This window comes from Macrosteles quadrilineatus, unplaced genomic scaffold, assembly GCF_028750875.1.
Source record: "Macrosteles quadrilineatus isolate MER2022 unplaced genomic scaffold, UCM_ALF_1.0 Scaffold_5__1_contigs__length_97177068, whole genome shotgun sequence".
In the NCBI taxonomy this organism is placed as follows: domain Eukaryota; kingdom Metazoa; phylum Arthropoda; class Insecta; order Hemiptera; family Cicadellidae; genus Macrosteles; species Macrosteles quadrilineatus.
Genome location: NW_026542598.1, coordinates 84,592,258 through 84,611,207, shown reverse-complemented (window position 1 = coordinate 84,611,207; position 18,950 = coordinate 84,592,258). Strand labels below are relative to the sequence as shown.

Here is an 18,950-nt window from a genome sequence, read left to right as displayed (position 1 = left end):
GACGAACCTCGGAGAAGATAAGTTGAGCTTATAAGCAGATATGTGATCGATATATGTCAAACCGATACTGTGTGGCGCGGCTCTTGTTGCTATAAGGTAAGTAGGACATGCACGGGTCATTGACATGATTAATTAGTCTTAGAGATAAAAATTAAGTAAGATATAACAGCCAATGGTTAGTTGTTAATGTATTTAGTTTATTTGTGTTCGGTTTTATTTCCACTACACGCGCCACTAGACATGTACGCAATTTTGTTTTTTGCGGTGGACATATCATGAAAAAAGTTTTACAAAAAATAACTTTGTACAGAAATGGTGGTTGTATAGAAATTTAAGATTAGTTGAAGTAAAATTTGTAAAATAAAGTCTTATTTACTTTTGGGAACATAAAGATTGGTGGAACAGGTTTTAAGATTGAAAATATTAAATTTGTCAAACAAAGTGTTTTAGGAAAAAGAAAATTAGGCTCACAAGATTACTGGTTAGAGATGTCCCTTAACCAAATGTTTTCTTATAACAAAATTCTTCATGATCATTTTTGTCAGAGTATTAATTAAGTAACTAGCTTTTAAAATTGCAAACTTATTGATGTCAGGGCACTTAATTGTCACAACTTCATTTACTAAAAGTGAGCAAATATTCAAAAATAAATAACAAAGCCCATAAAAGACTTGGTTTTATATTGCTGTAACCAATCTTGATTCTGATACCAGAACATACACGTACATGGCAAAAACCCTCAAATCCATCCTTCTTCTCCACAAAAAAAATCTTAAATACCGTCAAATCCTCCTTCTCTGCAAAAAAAATCCTGAATATGGTATTGGGCTTACAAAATGTATTACAACAAGCCTGTAGTAATATTATTAAGTACTAAAATCTGGAACACAACTTGAAATCACTATGATAAGAGGTAATCTGTCACTCATCGGGATCGTCCCAGATTTTTAAACTCCCACTGCTCTATATTAGACAAATCCATGCACTAAAGAGAGAACTTTAAAATACCCCTGCAACAGCAAACCTGCAGACTAAGCAAATTACCATTTACACCTGGCTGAATTTCCACTAAAATACTACCCTTAATATTGTCATCTTCTATTTATATTAAATAGCATTAAATTTAACAAGTATACTACATAGGTTTGCTGCTACAGGTGTTTTTTTATTGAAATATTGATAGCCTAGGACGCAATTAATAAAAAAAATTGCTAAATTGCATTGTAGGATTTACTATAAATTAACCTTTTGCCTCTATATTTACTCTACTCCATACTTGCAGAACATTAAAATTTTTTCTCATGGCAATTAAACTTAGAATCAGACCTTTGGGTTTTCATGAGTGTTGTACCGGATGAAAGATTACTAAAGATACTATAGTTGCTATATTTATAAAATTTAGTTTGAAATCAATTTCATAGCCACAAAAAAAGCTTTAGTTAGCTATGTAAAAAACTAACAGAATAACAAATGGAATAAGAACTAACAGTTTGTGACCTTGGAACTCTAAATGCATATAACTGTAAAGTGCAACAATATCTTGTTTAAACAACAATATACTTAAGGTGGATTATAGCTATAAATCCATCTTGTTTACTCAGAAATGTGAGAGTGGTTTTGACGTCAGCCCCTTAACAGAAATAAGCCTATTTCAGAAACACTGAGGTTATCAACAAATAAAACAATTGTTAATTCTTATGACATTGTTTCAGATTATATTTGTTCCAGCAGAGGGGCATTTGGAGAACAAATCTAGATAACCATTCTAAATCAAAATAGTCATCAGTTTGTAAAAAAGTTTAAAAAATTTTAAACATCAATTCAATCTGTTACAGTCAATGAGACGATGTTTTTAGAAAACTGGTTACCGTAAAATCCCATTTTTAAGTAACTTAAACTAAAGATTTGTACAAGCAAATTTTCCCCTTTTGACAAAACTGTTGGAAAATTATAATTAAAATGTGTTATCCTCAATACTTTAGATCAAACACTAGTCCCTGATGGATCTGAAGCCTCCTCCTTATGAGAAACCTCCTCCAATTCCGGAGTTGCCGGATCATTTCCCGGCTGTGGAAGGGGTCGGACAAATGCAGCGGCCCAAACACCCAACATCGTAAGTCTATCCTTTCTTGCTATCAGGTTTAAATCATATAGTAGGTAATGATTTGGGGAAATAGCAGATCCTTTGGTATCATAGGGGTAGGTGATGCATATGATTTTTGACTCCGAAGAATCTAAAATGCACTTGGTTTTGTTATTTGTGTCGGAAGCTTGCTTGATATTGGTGGCTGACGAAATAATTAAAGAGCTTTATGAACTTTTCATCTTCATACAGCTGCTCAAAGTTTTACACCGGTACCTATCAAAATTATTTTAATAGTGAGTCACTGCATTTACTTCTTGATCTTTAGGCTCTCTTATGAGATTATATGGTTTATTTTCTCAATTTATCTCATTACTGTAGTTTGGAAACATGCGTAACCTCATTATAGAACAGAAGAACAAGCAGAAAATGATCTTGTAAGTTTGGCCATGGGTATTCAAGGGTTACCCAAAAATCTTAATCTATGTTTGGTAAGTTTAAGAAATTTGTAATAAAAGAACATATTTTGCAGCTACGTAGAGACTCTAGGTCATTTCCTCAAGGCGAACATTGCGTCTGGAATTTACGCGATGGGAGATGCTTTTAGAAACGGAGGCTTGATCCTAGCTCCATTCCTGACTGCGGTTTTAGGCGGTATTTGTGTCTTCAACCAACATATATTGGTAAGAATTTTAAATTTAATTTAAATTGAACACGCTTACTTTACTCTTTAGGGCTAAATTGAATTTATATTTTTCAAAACATGTTGTATACTGCTTTTAAGTATATGAGTAAGGATCATAAGCTACAATATTACAGAACAATACTTCATGATTAAGAAAATATAATTTACTTTGGAATAAATTTAGGAAGATGTAGTGGATGCATATAGTAAAAAAACTTTCCTTTGAGTTTAGTTAGTCAGTCCCTTGTACTGTAATGGCTCTCCTCTTTCTTTACTGGATACTTTCCTTGCTCAGGCATTTGTGTCTCATATGTATGGGTTAATGCAAGGTAAAAGAAACTACCAACCTCTAAAAAAATAATAAATAAAAGAGATCCAAACAGTAAGCGCACAAATGTTTACAACACAATTAATTTGCTTTTGTTACCTCTTCAGATGGAAGTAGTAGAATAGAAGTTTCTTTGACAGTTCTCTACTATTTCCTTCTGAATTGTATTCAGGAGGGGTGGAATATAAGCTAAGGATTGTCTGACAATGTATGTTGAGCCACTATTTGTAAAACCACGGAGAAGTAAGATACAGAGGAAACATGCTTATTGAACAACCATGTGATATTGCTCTGGGAATATATGCTAAACGATCAAAGAAGAGCCCGAACGGCTATTTTGTTTACAACAGCAGTTGTAGCACACACACAGGCCCCCCCTAAAGATTGTGAGTGCTGTAGTATGTAATGGTAAGGTGAAGAGGAGAGCGGAAGAGGACGACCAATAGAACTTGCACTAGACACAAGCGACTGGTAGACACGGCTTGAGTGTACCGTTGAATGTTTCCTCTGTATCTTGCTTCTCTGTGGTCAAACAAATGTTTTGCAAATATTTTGTGTGCATCTACTACCTAATATTCCTTTCTTAGAAAGTTTGTTGCACATTTATTCCTCCTTTATTAGTGTATCGTACAGAAAAGAGCTTGAGGTCAAGACCTAAAAATAAGTTCAGTTCGTTTTAAAAAGGTTAATTTACCAAATGTCTTTTAAAGAAGTTATTGGCACGGTCAATGACAGTTCATTGACTGTGCTCTTTTTTTAATTACTACAAGCAAAATAACATGTCACAAGGCATGCCACTTTAGCGTGTCCTTTAAGCGGCGTTTTCCTAGCGACGCGATTAAGCCTGTAACGCTGCGTGCTTCGTGCTCCGCGGTTGCCGGAACCACCGATCCCTTTTAAACGAATGAGACTGTTTTCCTAGCGGCGCGGTGCGCGACTAACTGCCAACTGCGCAGTGCGCAGCGTGATTGGGACCACTGCCTCGAGAGCAGTCAGTTGCGAACCACGCTGCCGAACTGGGCCATTGTTTACATTGGAAATATGGAGAAAACGATAAGTTGTAGTGATGTTACCAAGTTCACTGTTGATGATGACAGTTTATTAATTGACTGTGTGATCATTTGGTGTGACCATTCGAAATCGATAAACTTTTTCCAATTTCATGTATATTTAAAGTCTTGAAAACAGTATAAGTGTAAATATATTTTTAAAGTGTTGTACCTAGGACGTTTCTTTAATTTAATACATTAAATACTTAAACTAAACATCATGTCAAAAAATTTCAATTTAACGTAGGCCCTAATTTAATATTTTTTTTATTTTAATTTAATTTTTTTTAGTTAACATGTTACACTATGTAAACGGCACAATCCACGTGTGTGGCCTTGGGGCGGGCTAACTTTACTCTAGCATATCCATGCCCTAAATTGGGTTTCAAACGGTGTCAATAGTTAGTTACAATAGTTCCCAATAATTCCGTCTAACGAACGAACTAACTAACAAATGCAAATTTTAACGGAACTATGAAGAACTAACACGGAACTAACAAATGGAATTAATAATTGTGGGTAGGTTTTTTTGGATAGGCCAACTTCACATACCCCAATGTATGAGTCACCTCATTTATTTATCATTTATTTATGTATGAGACTCTTCTTTCTCCGATCCATATAGCAGAACGCTACTGTAGAAACCGCGAATCTGCTTGTTGAGTGAAAATTTAAAAACGTACGTTTTCAGGAAAAGCACTTTGCAAATTTTTTCCCCTTTTTTCAAAACTTTTATTATTATTTTTATTTTATTAACATTTTAAGTTTCATAAAATGTCCATGGTAACGCAATATCTTTGGTAGTTTTCTTTTTAAAGAGCATCTTTAGTAGAAAAACACAAAATCCTGTCACGACCATAACGGACGTTTAAATGAATATTAAAAATAGTTAATATTATTTTTATAACTATGTTTTGCTATAAACTAATTTACTTTTATGACCATTATACAATAAAAAGGTCACTGAGCTTTTGGTATATTTGGTCTCTCTAGAAAAAAATTTAAAAAACTCATAAAATAGAAAAAAGCCAATAAAATCTTTTTAAGTTTGTATAACTCCGAAAAAACTTACCTGAGACCCGAAAAATCGTTATGTTTGTATAGAGGTGTGCTTCTTTTGTGTATAAAAACATTGAAATATGACGATATTTTAATTTTTGAAATTTTTATGATAGAAATCATAAACGTGATGGTCAGGGACAAACGGTACGGTCGTGAATTGTCTGGAATAATCTAAGTCTTTCCAAACAATCCTTCAATTATACTGTTAGTTATAATAAAACTATGTGTTTCAATTGAACTAAACTGTTCAATTTACAATTATATTAAAGTTATTGTCACGACCAAACTAACTATAATCCATAAGGCTGGATTGGTCGTGAAAAAAACCGCGATGGTCGTGAAACTTTGGTCGTGAAATTACGTGTTATTTGGCTCTGTTCTGGCGGTAGCCCTGCACCTCATGTTCGAGGATACAAAGTGGACTTCTAGGTTGATCTAGCAATTGAAATATCTTATAAACAAAAATTAACACCATGTCTACTTCATCGAATGACTACGGACGGTCATGGACACACCAAAATTACAAAAAACACAATCTTTCCTTTATTAATCTTGTAATTCCTCCTTTCAACTCAAAACGACCGGCACTACAATCCTGACGTACACCCCGAACTAGTCTCTAAAACCAACTGACTCCATCGACGCCAGGCTTGCCACTGTCGTGCTCCAAAGTTGAAAAATTTTCCCAAATGGTCGTGACGCCAAATCGAGGGACAGACTTATTTTGTCATGGTAGTCAGTCTGCAATGACAATAAAATTATAATATACTCCTTTTTTGTAAGTTTAATAACCATTGATAACATAAAAATATGACTTTATATATTTCGGCATGAATAATTAATCTAAAAACAGCGTGAAAGTTGGAAAATGTACCCTAGGGACACGTCATGGTCGTGAATTTCGAGACTTTAAAAATACGAAAAAAATACCTAGAACCTATTTAAAACTAAATAAATGTGTGTAACATGTTGCCCCAGTCCCAAAAAATATTAAAACACATAATTGAGCGGAGCGAGCGAAGCGAGCGTAGCTCTTTTGGATCAACTTCAATGCAACAAATAGAGAAACATCACTCAATAACGGCTGAACGCATTTCAGCCAAACTTAACAAAATTACTTAGACTAATAGTGAGATGGTTTTTAAACAAACAAATTTCAATTAGATAATGCCAATGCAATTTAAAACGAACTTAAAATTTCCAATTTTTAACATTAGGCTTATGGGACTAAAGTAGCCATATGACAGTTTTTTGTTTACAAGAACAATGTAAACAAGAAAATAATAAGGTATTTCTAAACTTTCTAGACTTTTCTTTTAAACGTTTTTAATCCATTCCTATGATTTTAATAAACAAGAAAATGCCGTTAAAACATTTTTTAAGGGCGCGGAATTCACTGAAAATTAAGAAAATATATGGAACTACTTTCTCAATGCGCGGAGCATAAACAAGGAGCGGAGGGATACGAACCGGTGACTACTTTCTTGCGAACCTATTTGTGTTGCCAGCTGATTAGAAACAGCCAATGTTAGAAATCAGGATTTAATAAGCGATATATCGAACCGCATCGAAATCGATATTTAATCCGATAATACATCACAGGTTGTATTATGTTGAATTACATCGACGGTGCAGTAAGTTATTACACTTATTAATAAAACGCAGATTGAACACTGATCTAATTTAGGCATGTGGGGAATGTAGGTCGGGGTTTATGAGTATTCGTGACTAATAAACGAAATAATATGTTTATGACGTATAATTATTATTACAGCGGGGATAAATAAAAATATACTTTAAACGCCCAATAAAAACGAAGAATACGCTAAAAATAGTAAAGAAATTTCTGTATTAGGCTAATTAATTTGAGTTGTTTAGATAAGGCCTACGTTGTGACAAAATAAGATGACGTAATAGGAGACCAAATCTACATTGTCTCTGGCATGTCTTCCCTTCTATTATTATTATGTTTTCACATAAATCAGCTGATGTGATGTTTACTTTTCACTTTTGTTATTATTATGCCTACATTTCAGCCATGTTTAATTGTTCAATAGTATTTTTAGCAGTTCGTTAGTTTTTTGTTTTACACAAAAATACAATTGATAATTTAGTCCATTTTAGTCATTTAGAAGTGTTTCAATTAGTTTGAGTATAAAGTATTTTACGGTTGTGTTTTAAAGTTAAAACAGGCATACCTTTTTCGTGTTATGTTTTATTAAGGCCAATATTAAAATGCCGGCCCAAAAACGATCTAATATTGGAAGAAGGTCAAGAAAAACACAACAAGCCCTAAATAAACGTAGGAGTGAAACAAATTCTGACGATGTGTTGAGAAGACGGTTTGTTGAACAAATGAAATCCTTCTCTTATGTAACATGTACAAAATGTAAAAAGGCAGAACTCATAAATAAGAACAAGGAAAACTATCGTTGCTATTCTTGCAAAGCTGGTAAGTCGTTAAAATTTACATCGGCTAACCATATGGATCCAGGCTTAGTTCCACCTGAATTGCAAAATCTGACTAAGATTGAACAGATGTTAATTGCTAGGGTACAGCCAGTACTGTGTGTTTACCAGCTAAAATTAGCAGGTCAACCCGGAAATTTCCGATACAAAGGAAACATAATCAATGTTGAGCAAGATATAAGTGAAGTGGCTCGTGTTCTCCCAAAATCACCAACGAATCTTGATATCGTTATCATACGAAAGAAGTCAGTAACTGGATATGTGGATTTTCGTGTTAGGCGTCAAAAAGTACTAGATGCTCTTCACTTCTTGAAAGACAACAATCCCTTTTATAGTGACATAGAAATAGACAGTGACGTTATAGCCAGTTTACCTGAGGACGACTTTGTTACAGAACAGCTACCAAGTTTAAATGACAATAGTGCCAGTGAAATCATTGATGAAAATGACCATGTAACCGAAACTTGCGTTCCAATTTTACCAGAACAACGGGACTCTGAGTTAGTGTCAGCCGTTCTGAATTGGCCATCCGCTAACCAAAATCCAATCAACGAATTTACATCTGAATCATATATCGTCCATGCATTTCCACACTTATTCCCCACAGGTGAAGGAACATTTCTGGACAATCGCCGCAATCCAGCAGATCGCCCAACATTTAAACAGTGGTTGTACTTTCTCATGCATTATCATGATAAACGTTTTGCTCAAGACACACGGTTTAGGTTTTTTGTCCTTAATCGAGACCAGCGGCATGACGCCATTAATTCTAGCAAAATATTTGCAAAAAAACACGATTTTAATGGTTCTGTTGAGCAACTTATTCAAGAAATTAAGCATCGCCCAAATTTACTAAATAAGCTGTTGTCATTTGGAGCAAAAATCCGTGGATCATCATCATATTGGTTTAAAAGGAGACTTGAATTACAGTGTATGGTCGAACAGTTGGGTGTCCCAACAATTTTCTTAACATTGAGTTCTGCAGACTTTTGGTTTCCCGACCTTTCAAACATACTTGACATTGATGTCAAACAATTCCGAAACGATCGTCAGCTCTCAAAATTCATGCAAAAATTGCTAATTGAAAACCCCATGATAGCTGATGAATTTTTTTCTAAACGTGTAGAGTGTTACATGGGCATCCTAAAAGAAAAGCTAAAAATTAAAGACTTTTGGTATCGTTTTGAATGGCAGCATAGAGGAGCTCCCCATATTCATATGGTTGCTTGGTTAGAAGGAGCGCCAGATGTATCATCATTTGATAATGCTGGGTCAGATGATATTAAAAGGTACATAGAGTATTATGACAGCATTGTTACAGCTGTTAATCCAAATGTCAATGCGATTCCTGCTGAAAAACACCCTTCACGTGAGTGGTGTACTGATATAGATTTTAATGATAGTGAAAAAACTGCACAGCTTCTCAATCGCGTTCAAAGACATACTAGGCACTCACAGTATTGCTTACGCAAAGAAGGTAACCAGGAGACATGTAGGTTCAAGTTTCCAAAAAAAATTGTGGAGACATCTACTCTCGAGAAAAATGAAAAGGGCATATGGACCTTCACTCCAAAAAGAAATGATGAATTACTTGACGAACATAATCGTTTTGTCAGCCATTCTTGGAGAGCTAATACAGACTGCAAGGTTGTAACATCCAAACAAATAATAATCAATTATCTGTCAAAATATGCTGCAAAAGGTGAACCGCATTCAAACACATATAAAGAAATGATCACTGAAATAGCATCAAGTTTATCAAAAACTGCTCCCGCTCGAACCGTTTTTACAAAACTACTAAATAAAATCGTTGGAAACCGTGACTATAGTGCATGCGAAGTTCACCATCTACTAAATGGTGATCCTTTGTACCACTGCAGTAGGCAGTTCGTAAAACTGTTTATAGGGAATGAAGAGTATGTTCAATTGACGACGACATCCGCAAACCGAAACACTAAATCGATTTTGGAAACATACAAAAACCGTCCAGTGCAATATGAAAATATGACTCTATTTGAGTTTGTAAGTAGTTTCAAAACAGTGGGATCTAGGTTAGTAGCATCTCATAAAAAAAATGTAGTACAAGTTGTCCCTTATGTTTCATTGGGTATGAATGAATCCACGGATGAAATATATTTCAGGCAAAAAGTGTTGCTTCATTCAAATTTTCGTATAGAACAACATGTGAAAACTCATCGGAGCTGGAAAGAGACATATGAAAATAGTAGGCCTACATTAAATGTTTGGGACTTACAAGGAACTCCAGACGAAGAAAACAATGAATATGAATATGAAGGCGATATTGACCAACATGACTGGATGGAGATTTCTGCAGCTCATCCTGAAGTGCCTATAACTGAAACAGAAATTGGTTTGCGTGCACTCGACAGAGAACACAATTGGTACCATGCATATGACCAGTTTCCATACATTGAAGAGGCAAAAGACTTCATAAAGCAATCAAAAAATGCTGAGGAGATTAACGCAGTAAATAATGGCAACGAAGAAATTGTGTTTAACCTTGATCAGCAAAATGTCCTCGATCATTTTAATCGTCAGTTGAATAATGAAACTAGTCAAAAGCGTACAATTGTATGTGGATCTGCCGGAGTCGGAAAAAGTTGTGTGATTCGGGAAATGATTCGGATGTGTAAAGTACGGCATGGTGAAGAAAGTATACTCTTATTAGCTCCTACAGGCATTGCAGCTAACAATATTGAGGGAGAGACAATTCATTCAGCCTTGCGTTTTAATTTGAATCGATTTGGTGAAGTCAGAGAATTATCTGGAGAGTCTAGAAAATCTTTTCAAGAAATGATGTTAAGTATAAAAGCCGTAATATGCGATGAGTTTAGCATGATAGGCCAAAGAATGCTCGCAACAATGGACAAAAGGCTTCGTCAAGGTAATCCAGAATTATCTAACGAGCCATTTGGTGGTTATATCGTATATTTGTTTGGCGATCCTAACCAATTACAGCCAGTTAAAGACCGAGCATTATACATGGAAGCTGGTGTGAGCGAACTAGCAATTCATGGCAAAGCAATGTTTATGACTTTTGACAAGGTATTTGAACTAAAAACAATCATGAGACAGATTGGAGAAGATCAGAATGCTTTCAAAAATGTGCTCAACAATATAGCTAATGGTGTGATAACCATGGATGATTATAATTTCCTCGAAACACGATTCACCTGGACAAATCGAGAACAACTACACTGTTGTGAAAATGTATTAAGAATTATAAGCACAAATTCTGAAATTGAAACATACAACCTGGAAAGATTGAAGAATACTGGAAACCCAGTAACGATTATAAACGCTATAAACAGCAATAACACTTCAAGCAGAGCTGATACTGACGACTGCCAAGGACTCCCAAATATACTCAAGCTATGTGTTGGTTGCAGGGTTATTTTAAAAAAGAACTTGTGGACGTCAAAAGGACTTTGTAATGGAAGTTTGGGGACAGTACATGAAATAATTTACAAGACTTCAGATTTTGCAAACCACTTAGAAGATATGCCTTTATGTGTTTTGGTTCATTTTGACAATTACAAAGGTCCCACAATCTTTAATGGTGTAGTTCCCATTACCCCTGTAACAGTGTCTTTTAAACACAATGGAGTGTCATGTGTCAGAAAACAAATGCCATTACAACTAGCATTTGCTATCAGCGTCCACCGGAGTCAAGGGATAACAGTGGACAAATGTGTTGTTGACATTGGCCAAAAAGAGTTTGCTCTTGGATTGACGTATGTAGCATTATCTAGAGTTCGACAACTGGATGGACTTTTATTACACTCATTTCCTCCATCAAGACTACTTGGCATAAACAGCCATAAGTTATTTCCTGCAAAGAAAGCTGAGTTCAATCGATTGGAAGGGTTAAAATGAAGACAAATTTAATGTTTATGTCGCACATTTGACTTTTAAATTTCAAATTTTCCCTCATGTTTTTATACTTAAATGTTCGTTTTTTTATACTTATTGTTTTTTATACTTCAATACTTTTTACCGATTGCAAGGGTCATAATGAAGTCCACGGTTTTTTTTGTACAGTTGAGTTTAAATGTAAAATTTCCCTCCTCTTTTTTTACTTTAACTTTTAACTCTACTTTAACTTTTAACTTTAACTTTTTTTACTCGCGTTTTCCATATTATTATCATAGTCCCAACTACTGTAATTTAATCTACTTTTGCAAGAGGTAGCCTATCTGAATCACATCAAGATGTAGTCAAGAGGTAAATTATTAAAATTTCAATCAATAAAACAAGCATTAGTACATATATTGTTTTTTTTTATTTAGTTAGTTACCCAAATATTAAATCAAGTTTTCTCCGCTCAACTGGCTTTCACCGCTCTGAAAGCAATCCTAGTAATAAACTACAAATCCAGTATCTACGAAGTAAAAGGCCAGGGACATGTAAACGTACGTTTTTAAATTTTCACTCTGTTACGCAACGCATTGCCGGATGTCTAGGAAAACACTTTTGCGCAGCGTAAAATTGTAATCACGCTGTTCCTGGCCACGCTGCGTTCTTTAGATTAATCGCGTAGCACGCAGCGCGGTTACTGAAGTTGGAGGAAAACGCACCTTAACAAGGAAATACTTTTTTTGTACAACAAACCCAAAAGGTGTTGCCAAATCTAATAATACCAGCTGATTTGAAAATATTGCTTAGTATATTTTAATTTGTGTTGTCAATGGGCGATGTGGCAACGTCGCACTAGCCTTGTCTTGTGATTAGCTGCCACCAACTGCAAACTTACGTGGTCCCGACTTTAGTTGATTATTAGGTGATTTTGTTTATCTAATTTGTTCATTATCAGGTGAACTGTGCCACTGCAGTGAGGGAGAAGTACAAATTGAACTACTACCCAGGTTATGACGCCACAGTGGAGCTCTGTTTTAGTTCTGGACCTCCGATATTCCAGAAGTTCGCCTCCCGGGGAAAGTAAGTAAGAAACACTTTGTATCAAAACCACTACAAGGAGAAATCAGTGAGATCACTGACAAATTGTTTTTTGAGAGTTTGAAGAACAATAACTAAATATATCTAGTTAAGTTCTGGCACATCTTAATCAGTACACGTATTCTGACACTTTGGTAATTTGACGCTGCACTGAATGAGTCTTCAGCCAATGTATATACTGTTCTTAAATTAGATGTGTGTTTTTCATTAAAAACGTTAACACGCAACATTTTTAGAATCCCTAATTGTAAAATAGTTCTTAATAAAGTCATCATAAGTTGACTTTTCTTAGTTTATAGGTTAACTTTTATAATATTTTTGGTTAATCAATGGTTCTTTGAGAATTAACTCAACTCCCTTCAGCCATAAAAATGAGTGTTGCACCAATAAAAGTCATCTCTATGGTAAAAAGTGATAACGCAAACATTTAACAAAGTACAACAAAGTATATTTTGTTTTATTTTTAAGTATTAAAACATTTAGTATATTAAGTAAAAAGTATGGACCTTAGTATGGACTGAACAGAAGAGCCAAATTTCAATTTTGAAGACTTAACCGTACTGATCTCTAACAGTAGTTTTCACTCATGGAAATCCCTTATTTTGTGCACCCTCTGGCAGATGTCTTTTGGCAGAATTTTCTCTTCTCCAGTCATGGGCTAAATATGTGGTTTACTTACTTACTTACTTCCATGGCCACTTTACCCAAGCTGGCACTTGGCCTTGCCAACACGTTGCCAATTCTCTCGGTCCTCCAAATCTTTTTCTACTAGTCTCATTTTTTCCATATCTTTCCGGACTTGATCCCATCACCTGGCCTTCCTACTGGTCTTCTTCCCCTCAGATCTTCCTTTAGCTCATCTTCAACAATCTCTCTTCATTTCTCCTCAAGATATGGCCAATCCACCTTAGCCTTCTGCTTTTGGTCTCTCCTACAATATCGGGGTCTTGGAATGATTGATTCTCTTAACTCTCGGTTGTGGCGGTTTCTCCATACTCCATCTTCATACTGGACCATATATAGGGCTCTTAGAACTTTATTCTCAAAGGTTGTAATCTTCTTTTCCATGTTCTTGTCCAGGATCAAATTTTTCCCTCCATATAAAACTACTGGAATAATTAATTATTCTCTTGTATCTACATTATTCTAATTTGGGTTTCCTTTGATTAATCAAATAAATGATAATATAATAAATATAAATAAATATGAATAAATGATTCAATTATTTTTCCACATGCACACTGACTTTTATTTGCTGCATTTATCCTATTCTGAATTGCTATGTCTTATCTATATTTATATGTCAGACAGTACAACGCCTAGATATCTGAATTATTGACTCCTAGAAATTGGGGTTGTTAATTTTCAGAAAATTGACATTAAATTTGTGGTTATTGAAACATTTATAAAATATAAAAAAACATTAATCCAATGTTTTAATTGTTTCCCTCAATGTTTTTTAGATCAGCTGTAAATTTCTTCCTCATTGTTGCACAGCTGGGCTTCTGCTGTGTTTACATGGTTTTTGTCACCAGCACAACCCATCAGGTAAATAATAACAATATAAAATTTTTTCCTAGTTTTTAATGTAGGCAAATGAATATTTTTTTAACGATAGGATAGAAAGTAGCGTTTTGCAGGCTGAACTAAATACGAGTAAATAAATTGGTTGTTACAGTAGTTGTTCATCTTTGACTATTAAAACAATTAACTAGACTTCCCCATGTCTAGTAAAACTGTTGTTCCCAGTTTTTCAATCAAAATCGTTGTTGTTGATGTGAATCACCAACAAATTGTGGTGATCTAAATTACTGATTTCTGTCAAATACACAAACTGTTTCACCAAATCAAACAGAACAGCCTTCTCAAAAAATAATTTTAAATTTTGAATACCGGTATCCTAATCCTCGTTTCTCATGAACACTAAAACATTACTTGTATCCTTGCTAAGAACAACAAACAAATTTGAGACAAACATGTGTCTCAAATGTATTTAAAATAAATTGAAATTATATTTAAAACCATGAAATAGTATTCAAAACCATGAAATACAAAACTAACATGCTTTACTTTTTCCCATTCCAGATCTTACACAACTTCGGCATCGAGTTAGAGATCCACCTGAACATGTTGGTCACACTGGCTCTGCTCCTTGGCTTCATCATTATACGCAACCTCAAGTACCTCGCACCAGTATCATTGTTTGCCACAGCCACAATGTTCCTTGGTGTCGGCCTGACCATCTACATCAGCAGTCAGGATCTTCCCCCGATCAGTTCTAGGTACGCTCTGCCGTCCTGGGTGCAGCTGCCGCTGTTCTTCGGGACTATCATCTACGCCTACGAGGGCATCAGCCTGGTAAGTTACTTGTAGAGAGTACGTAACCACTAGTATGATCGGTAGCTAAATGTTTTGCCATACTTTGTTTTAAAATTCAAACATTCAAGGTCAAAATTATCAATGCTTAAAAACAGCGACACACTCTTGAGTGTGTATTTTAAGCTAAATATGAGAGCATGGTGAGTGTGGGATGGATTGAGATGATCCTTGAAGCTTTATTACTGACTAAGATCAGCTGTTTCATTGGTTGGGATCGCTAAAAGCTCAAAGATTGACAAATGAAACCCTTTGAATATATTTTGGAAGGCCTTTTATTGATTTTGAATGGATATATTTGCGGCAATAGTCTTTTCTCAATTTTCCATTTAAATAAGTAGTTTAAGATTGAAGGATGATCCATCCTATTCTAATAACACTAATGCCCCATCCGTTTATCTACATAATGAAGATTGTGGGCTTTTAGACTAAAATTTAGATGGGCGAAAGCCTCTACATAACACCTATGTTCTTAAAAAAACTTATTACATAAAAGCTAATATAAAAAAATGTTGATGATGGAGATTTAGATTAAAACAAAACAAGAAGCGATTCTTCAGCAGCGGACATGGAGAAATGTTAGATCAAGAAATTTCACTAGAAACTAATGGACTAAGCAGTCAGTGTTTTAATCACCGAAACAAATTAAAAACCACCAACCATCATGGATTAGTCTCCTGGTACTAGTCTTTTACTATTTCAGTTTAGGATATGGCTTTATTTGCTCCAAAAAAGACTTTTGGAGGACAACTTTGGGAGGATCAACTGTTGAATATCTCCCAATTGAGCTGGGTTAATGATTGTAGTGCCTGCCGAACAATCAAAAGGCCACTGGTTTGATTATGAGAACAGTCAGACATAATAAATCAATAGTGTTTAACAAAAATGTAAAATCTTGTCACGAATATGTATAAAAATTAGTATTTGTTAGGTGTTACTTCTACAAACTGAAATGGAGAACCCTGAGAAGTTTGATAGTCCTCTGGGGGTTCTAAATGTTGGCAACATCATCGTAACTGTGCTGCAAATCATCGTCGGCTTCATCGGATACCTCAAGTATGGAGAAGATGTAAAGGGAAGCCTTATACCCTCAATCTGCCTTTTGACAGTGAGTAAGTACTATCCACTGACGAATCTCAGTGTTGTTTTACCCGTGATTTTTCTAATTATTGAAAGTTCAAGAAGATTAACATTCTATGAATTATTAACGGTAACAGTCCTTCAATTATGTAAGGACAAGATGAAAAATTGTTTGTGGTCTAAAACTGACAAAGTTACATACGGTGATGAATTTCCAATAAAGAACATAACCAAACTAAGCCTGAAGATATTGAAATCATTTGAAGTGTTTAAGGAAAAGTCCCTGAGAAACTTTTCTTACTGTTTTACATTAAAAGCTATTCTTTTGCTTGTATGGTATGGATTGTATATATAAAATCGCATGCAGATGTTATGCTCATGCACCCAAATCCAAGTGTTTTAAATATTGTGCCTTTATTTAGTGAAAAGTAATGTTAGTTGGGTATTCCGGGTTTTCCAAAATTCAAAGTACCTGCGTTGTGGACATGAACAATTACCCATACATTGTATTGCTGGTCTTTTTAAGATCCTCAAAGAAAGTGTTCATTTAGGTGAATAGGAATAGTCTACATTTACTCACAGTGCAATGAAAATACAACCCATGTTTCATAATTTTTTTCATTTTAACTAGTAAAATGTTTTCCCCTCATGATTAAAACTACACAAGTTTTTTTTTAATATATAATTTTACTACATTTTGAACTTTTTTAAACAACAAACATTTCCGCAGTCTATCACAGTTTGTCAAGATCGCCACAGCCATCGGGATCTTGTTGACGTATCCGATCATGTTCTACGTTCCCGTAGCCCTGATCTGGCCGGCTGTGGTCAAACGATGGGGACCTTTCGACAAATCTGCTAAATATGAAATCATCCTCAGGCTGGTGCTTTGCTTTCTTACATGTGAGTATACAGCGTAGTTGAATGAATAGTGGCACAACCATGTAGGCCTACTCGTAAAAGTTGATTCAAAATATCTTTTTTTATGATCTGTTTGATGAAGAGCTGTGATTGCTATAGTATTGATCACAGTTTTGATATTAGGTCTTTAAAATAGAATTTTGAAGTCCTTATTGACTCTCAGTAAAAATATAGTTCATAGGTTAAACACTCACTTTTCATAATTGTCTTCAGGAAAGAGTTCTGAGTTTATAGTTCAAAGCTGTTCACTATCAGTAGTGATTCTAGGACCTTATCATGGTTGGGGGGGGGGGGGGCTACCAGGGGGGTTTTCACACCCCCCAAGAAAGAATGGGTCCTGGGGGTCCCATCAGAAGGTTTGGAATTTTAAAACCATTTTCAACATCTAGAACTGTGTCCAAAAAAGGACAATATGTTTAAATTTATCATTTATTTCACTAACTTTACCACTGTTTCTCCCAGTCATACTGTCGGAGATCATCCCAGACCTGGGTTTGTTCATCTCGCTGGTTGGCGCAGTCAGCAGCACGGCGCTAGCGCTGGTGTTCCCTCCTCTCTGTGATATAAGCATGCGCCAGCTAGACGGAGATTTTGGCTTCCTCGGCTGGCGTAAAATGGTGGATTATCTCACACTCATCATCGCCTTCTTTGGCTTCTGCACCGGAAGTTATTTCAGTTTAGTCCATATTGTACAAGCTTTTGGTTCATCGACAGAAGAGAGTTAGTGTTAAAGGGTATTTGTCACAAAAGATTGTTAAAAAGTGAGAATTCTTTACTCACAGGAAGCTCTGTTAACATTGGACTCATGGGTGTCCATATATTTCCCATAAAGCTAGCTGGGGTGTCTGATGGGGTTTGTTTAAAGTAACCTCTTACAACAACAACAAGGGTCCAGAGAATTTTTAATTGCGGTGCAAAATTATTATTTTACACATTTTGATATATAGTTCAGCCGCTTAGAAAACGACCTGCGCGCTAATGCTAAACCAATGCTGGAGGAGGTCGCTTTCTAAGCGGCCGAACTATAGTACCTAAATTTGCTTAGTCAATTTTAAGATTTTTTCATCGATTTTTTTTTATTTTAAAACTTACTTCTGTGGCCACTCCTCCAAGCAATGCATCCATTTATAACTTATAACCATTTGTAACTCTTGCCTCTTTCTTCCTGCCAGTCTCCTTATTTCCTTCTCAACTTGATCCCATCACTTGTGGTGAATGCAAACATGGTCTCTGGGGGGGGGGTTATCTTATTAAACTAAAACTTAATTGATAAAAAAAGATAAAAAATAGAAATGACAGTCGTAATCTTCAATTTAATAAGGGAGCTATTTTAAATAGTCACTAGATCTTGTTGAAGAGATCCTATATATCAAAAATCCTATGTATTAATGGGCAAGAATGATTCTTGAAAACCTTTTTCCTCAGCTCGTAGGTATCACAGGGGAAATCTACTCATGCTGCTAGAAAGATATTTTTCTTTAGATGTGCAGAATCCCTTTATAAATTAAAATAGGCTAAAAAATAAGAACAGAAAATTAATTTAAAATTAAAAAAAAACTTACATGGGCCTTATGGGTTGCTTATGCTGATGACGAAATATACACAGAAAATGAAAACAAATTGAAGAAATTCCCATCACATGTTATAATTTACAGCGTAGGGGAAAAAAGAGAAGTCTGTACATCATATTTTTGGTTGAGTTTTCGACCACTGGATGACCTCTAGTTTACTAATTAGAGGCACAATAAGTTATAGATAAGCTATACATAGGTACTTCTTTGTAAAAATATGTGTTTACTTTGTATTATTATATTTTGTATTTGTAGGTTTATTTGTTTTTTATAAAAAGATGCAATGCACCATTTGTTTACTGTAAATGTACTTATACATGTAAGTTTGTTTTGAAAATGTAATAAACTT

General features: G+C 35.0%; 1 protein-coding gene across 1 annotated transcript; it reads left to right on the top strand.

The window, feature by feature from the left end:
• LOC128995744 (proton-coupled amino acid transporter-like protein CG1139) lies at nt 1-18,303 on the top strand. The gene is made up of 9 exons (XM_054420761.1): nt 1-96; nt 1,983-2,113; nt 2,616-2,766; nt 12,511-12,635; nt 14,117-14,201; nt 14,739-15,011; nt 15,961-16,145; nt 16,840-17,012; nt 17,493-18,303. The coding sequence occupies exons 2-9, from the start codon at nt 2,001-2,003 to the stop codon at nt 17,753-17,755; spliced, it is 1,368 nt and encodes a 455-aa protein (XP_054276736.1). The 5' UTR covers nt 1-96; nt 1,983-2,000; the 3' UTR covers nt 17,756-18,303.
• Nucleotides 18,304-18,950: the final 647 nt, after the last annotated feature.

Excerpts from the sequence above, each read along its gene's own strand:
- LOC128995744 (XM_054420761.1), top strand. The coding sequence starts at position 2,001 with ATGGATCTGAAGCCTCCTCCTTATGAGAAACCTCCTCCAATTCCGGAG. Across the intron at positions 15,012-15,960 it reads CCTACGAGGGCATCAGCCTG|GTGTTACTTCTACAAACTGA; the intron begins GTAAGTTACTTG and ends AGTATTTGTTAG. Across the intron at positions 17,013-17,492 it reads GGTGCTTTGCTTTCTTACAT|TCATACTGTCGGAGATCATC; the intron begins GTGAGTATACAG and ends TGTTTCTCCCAG.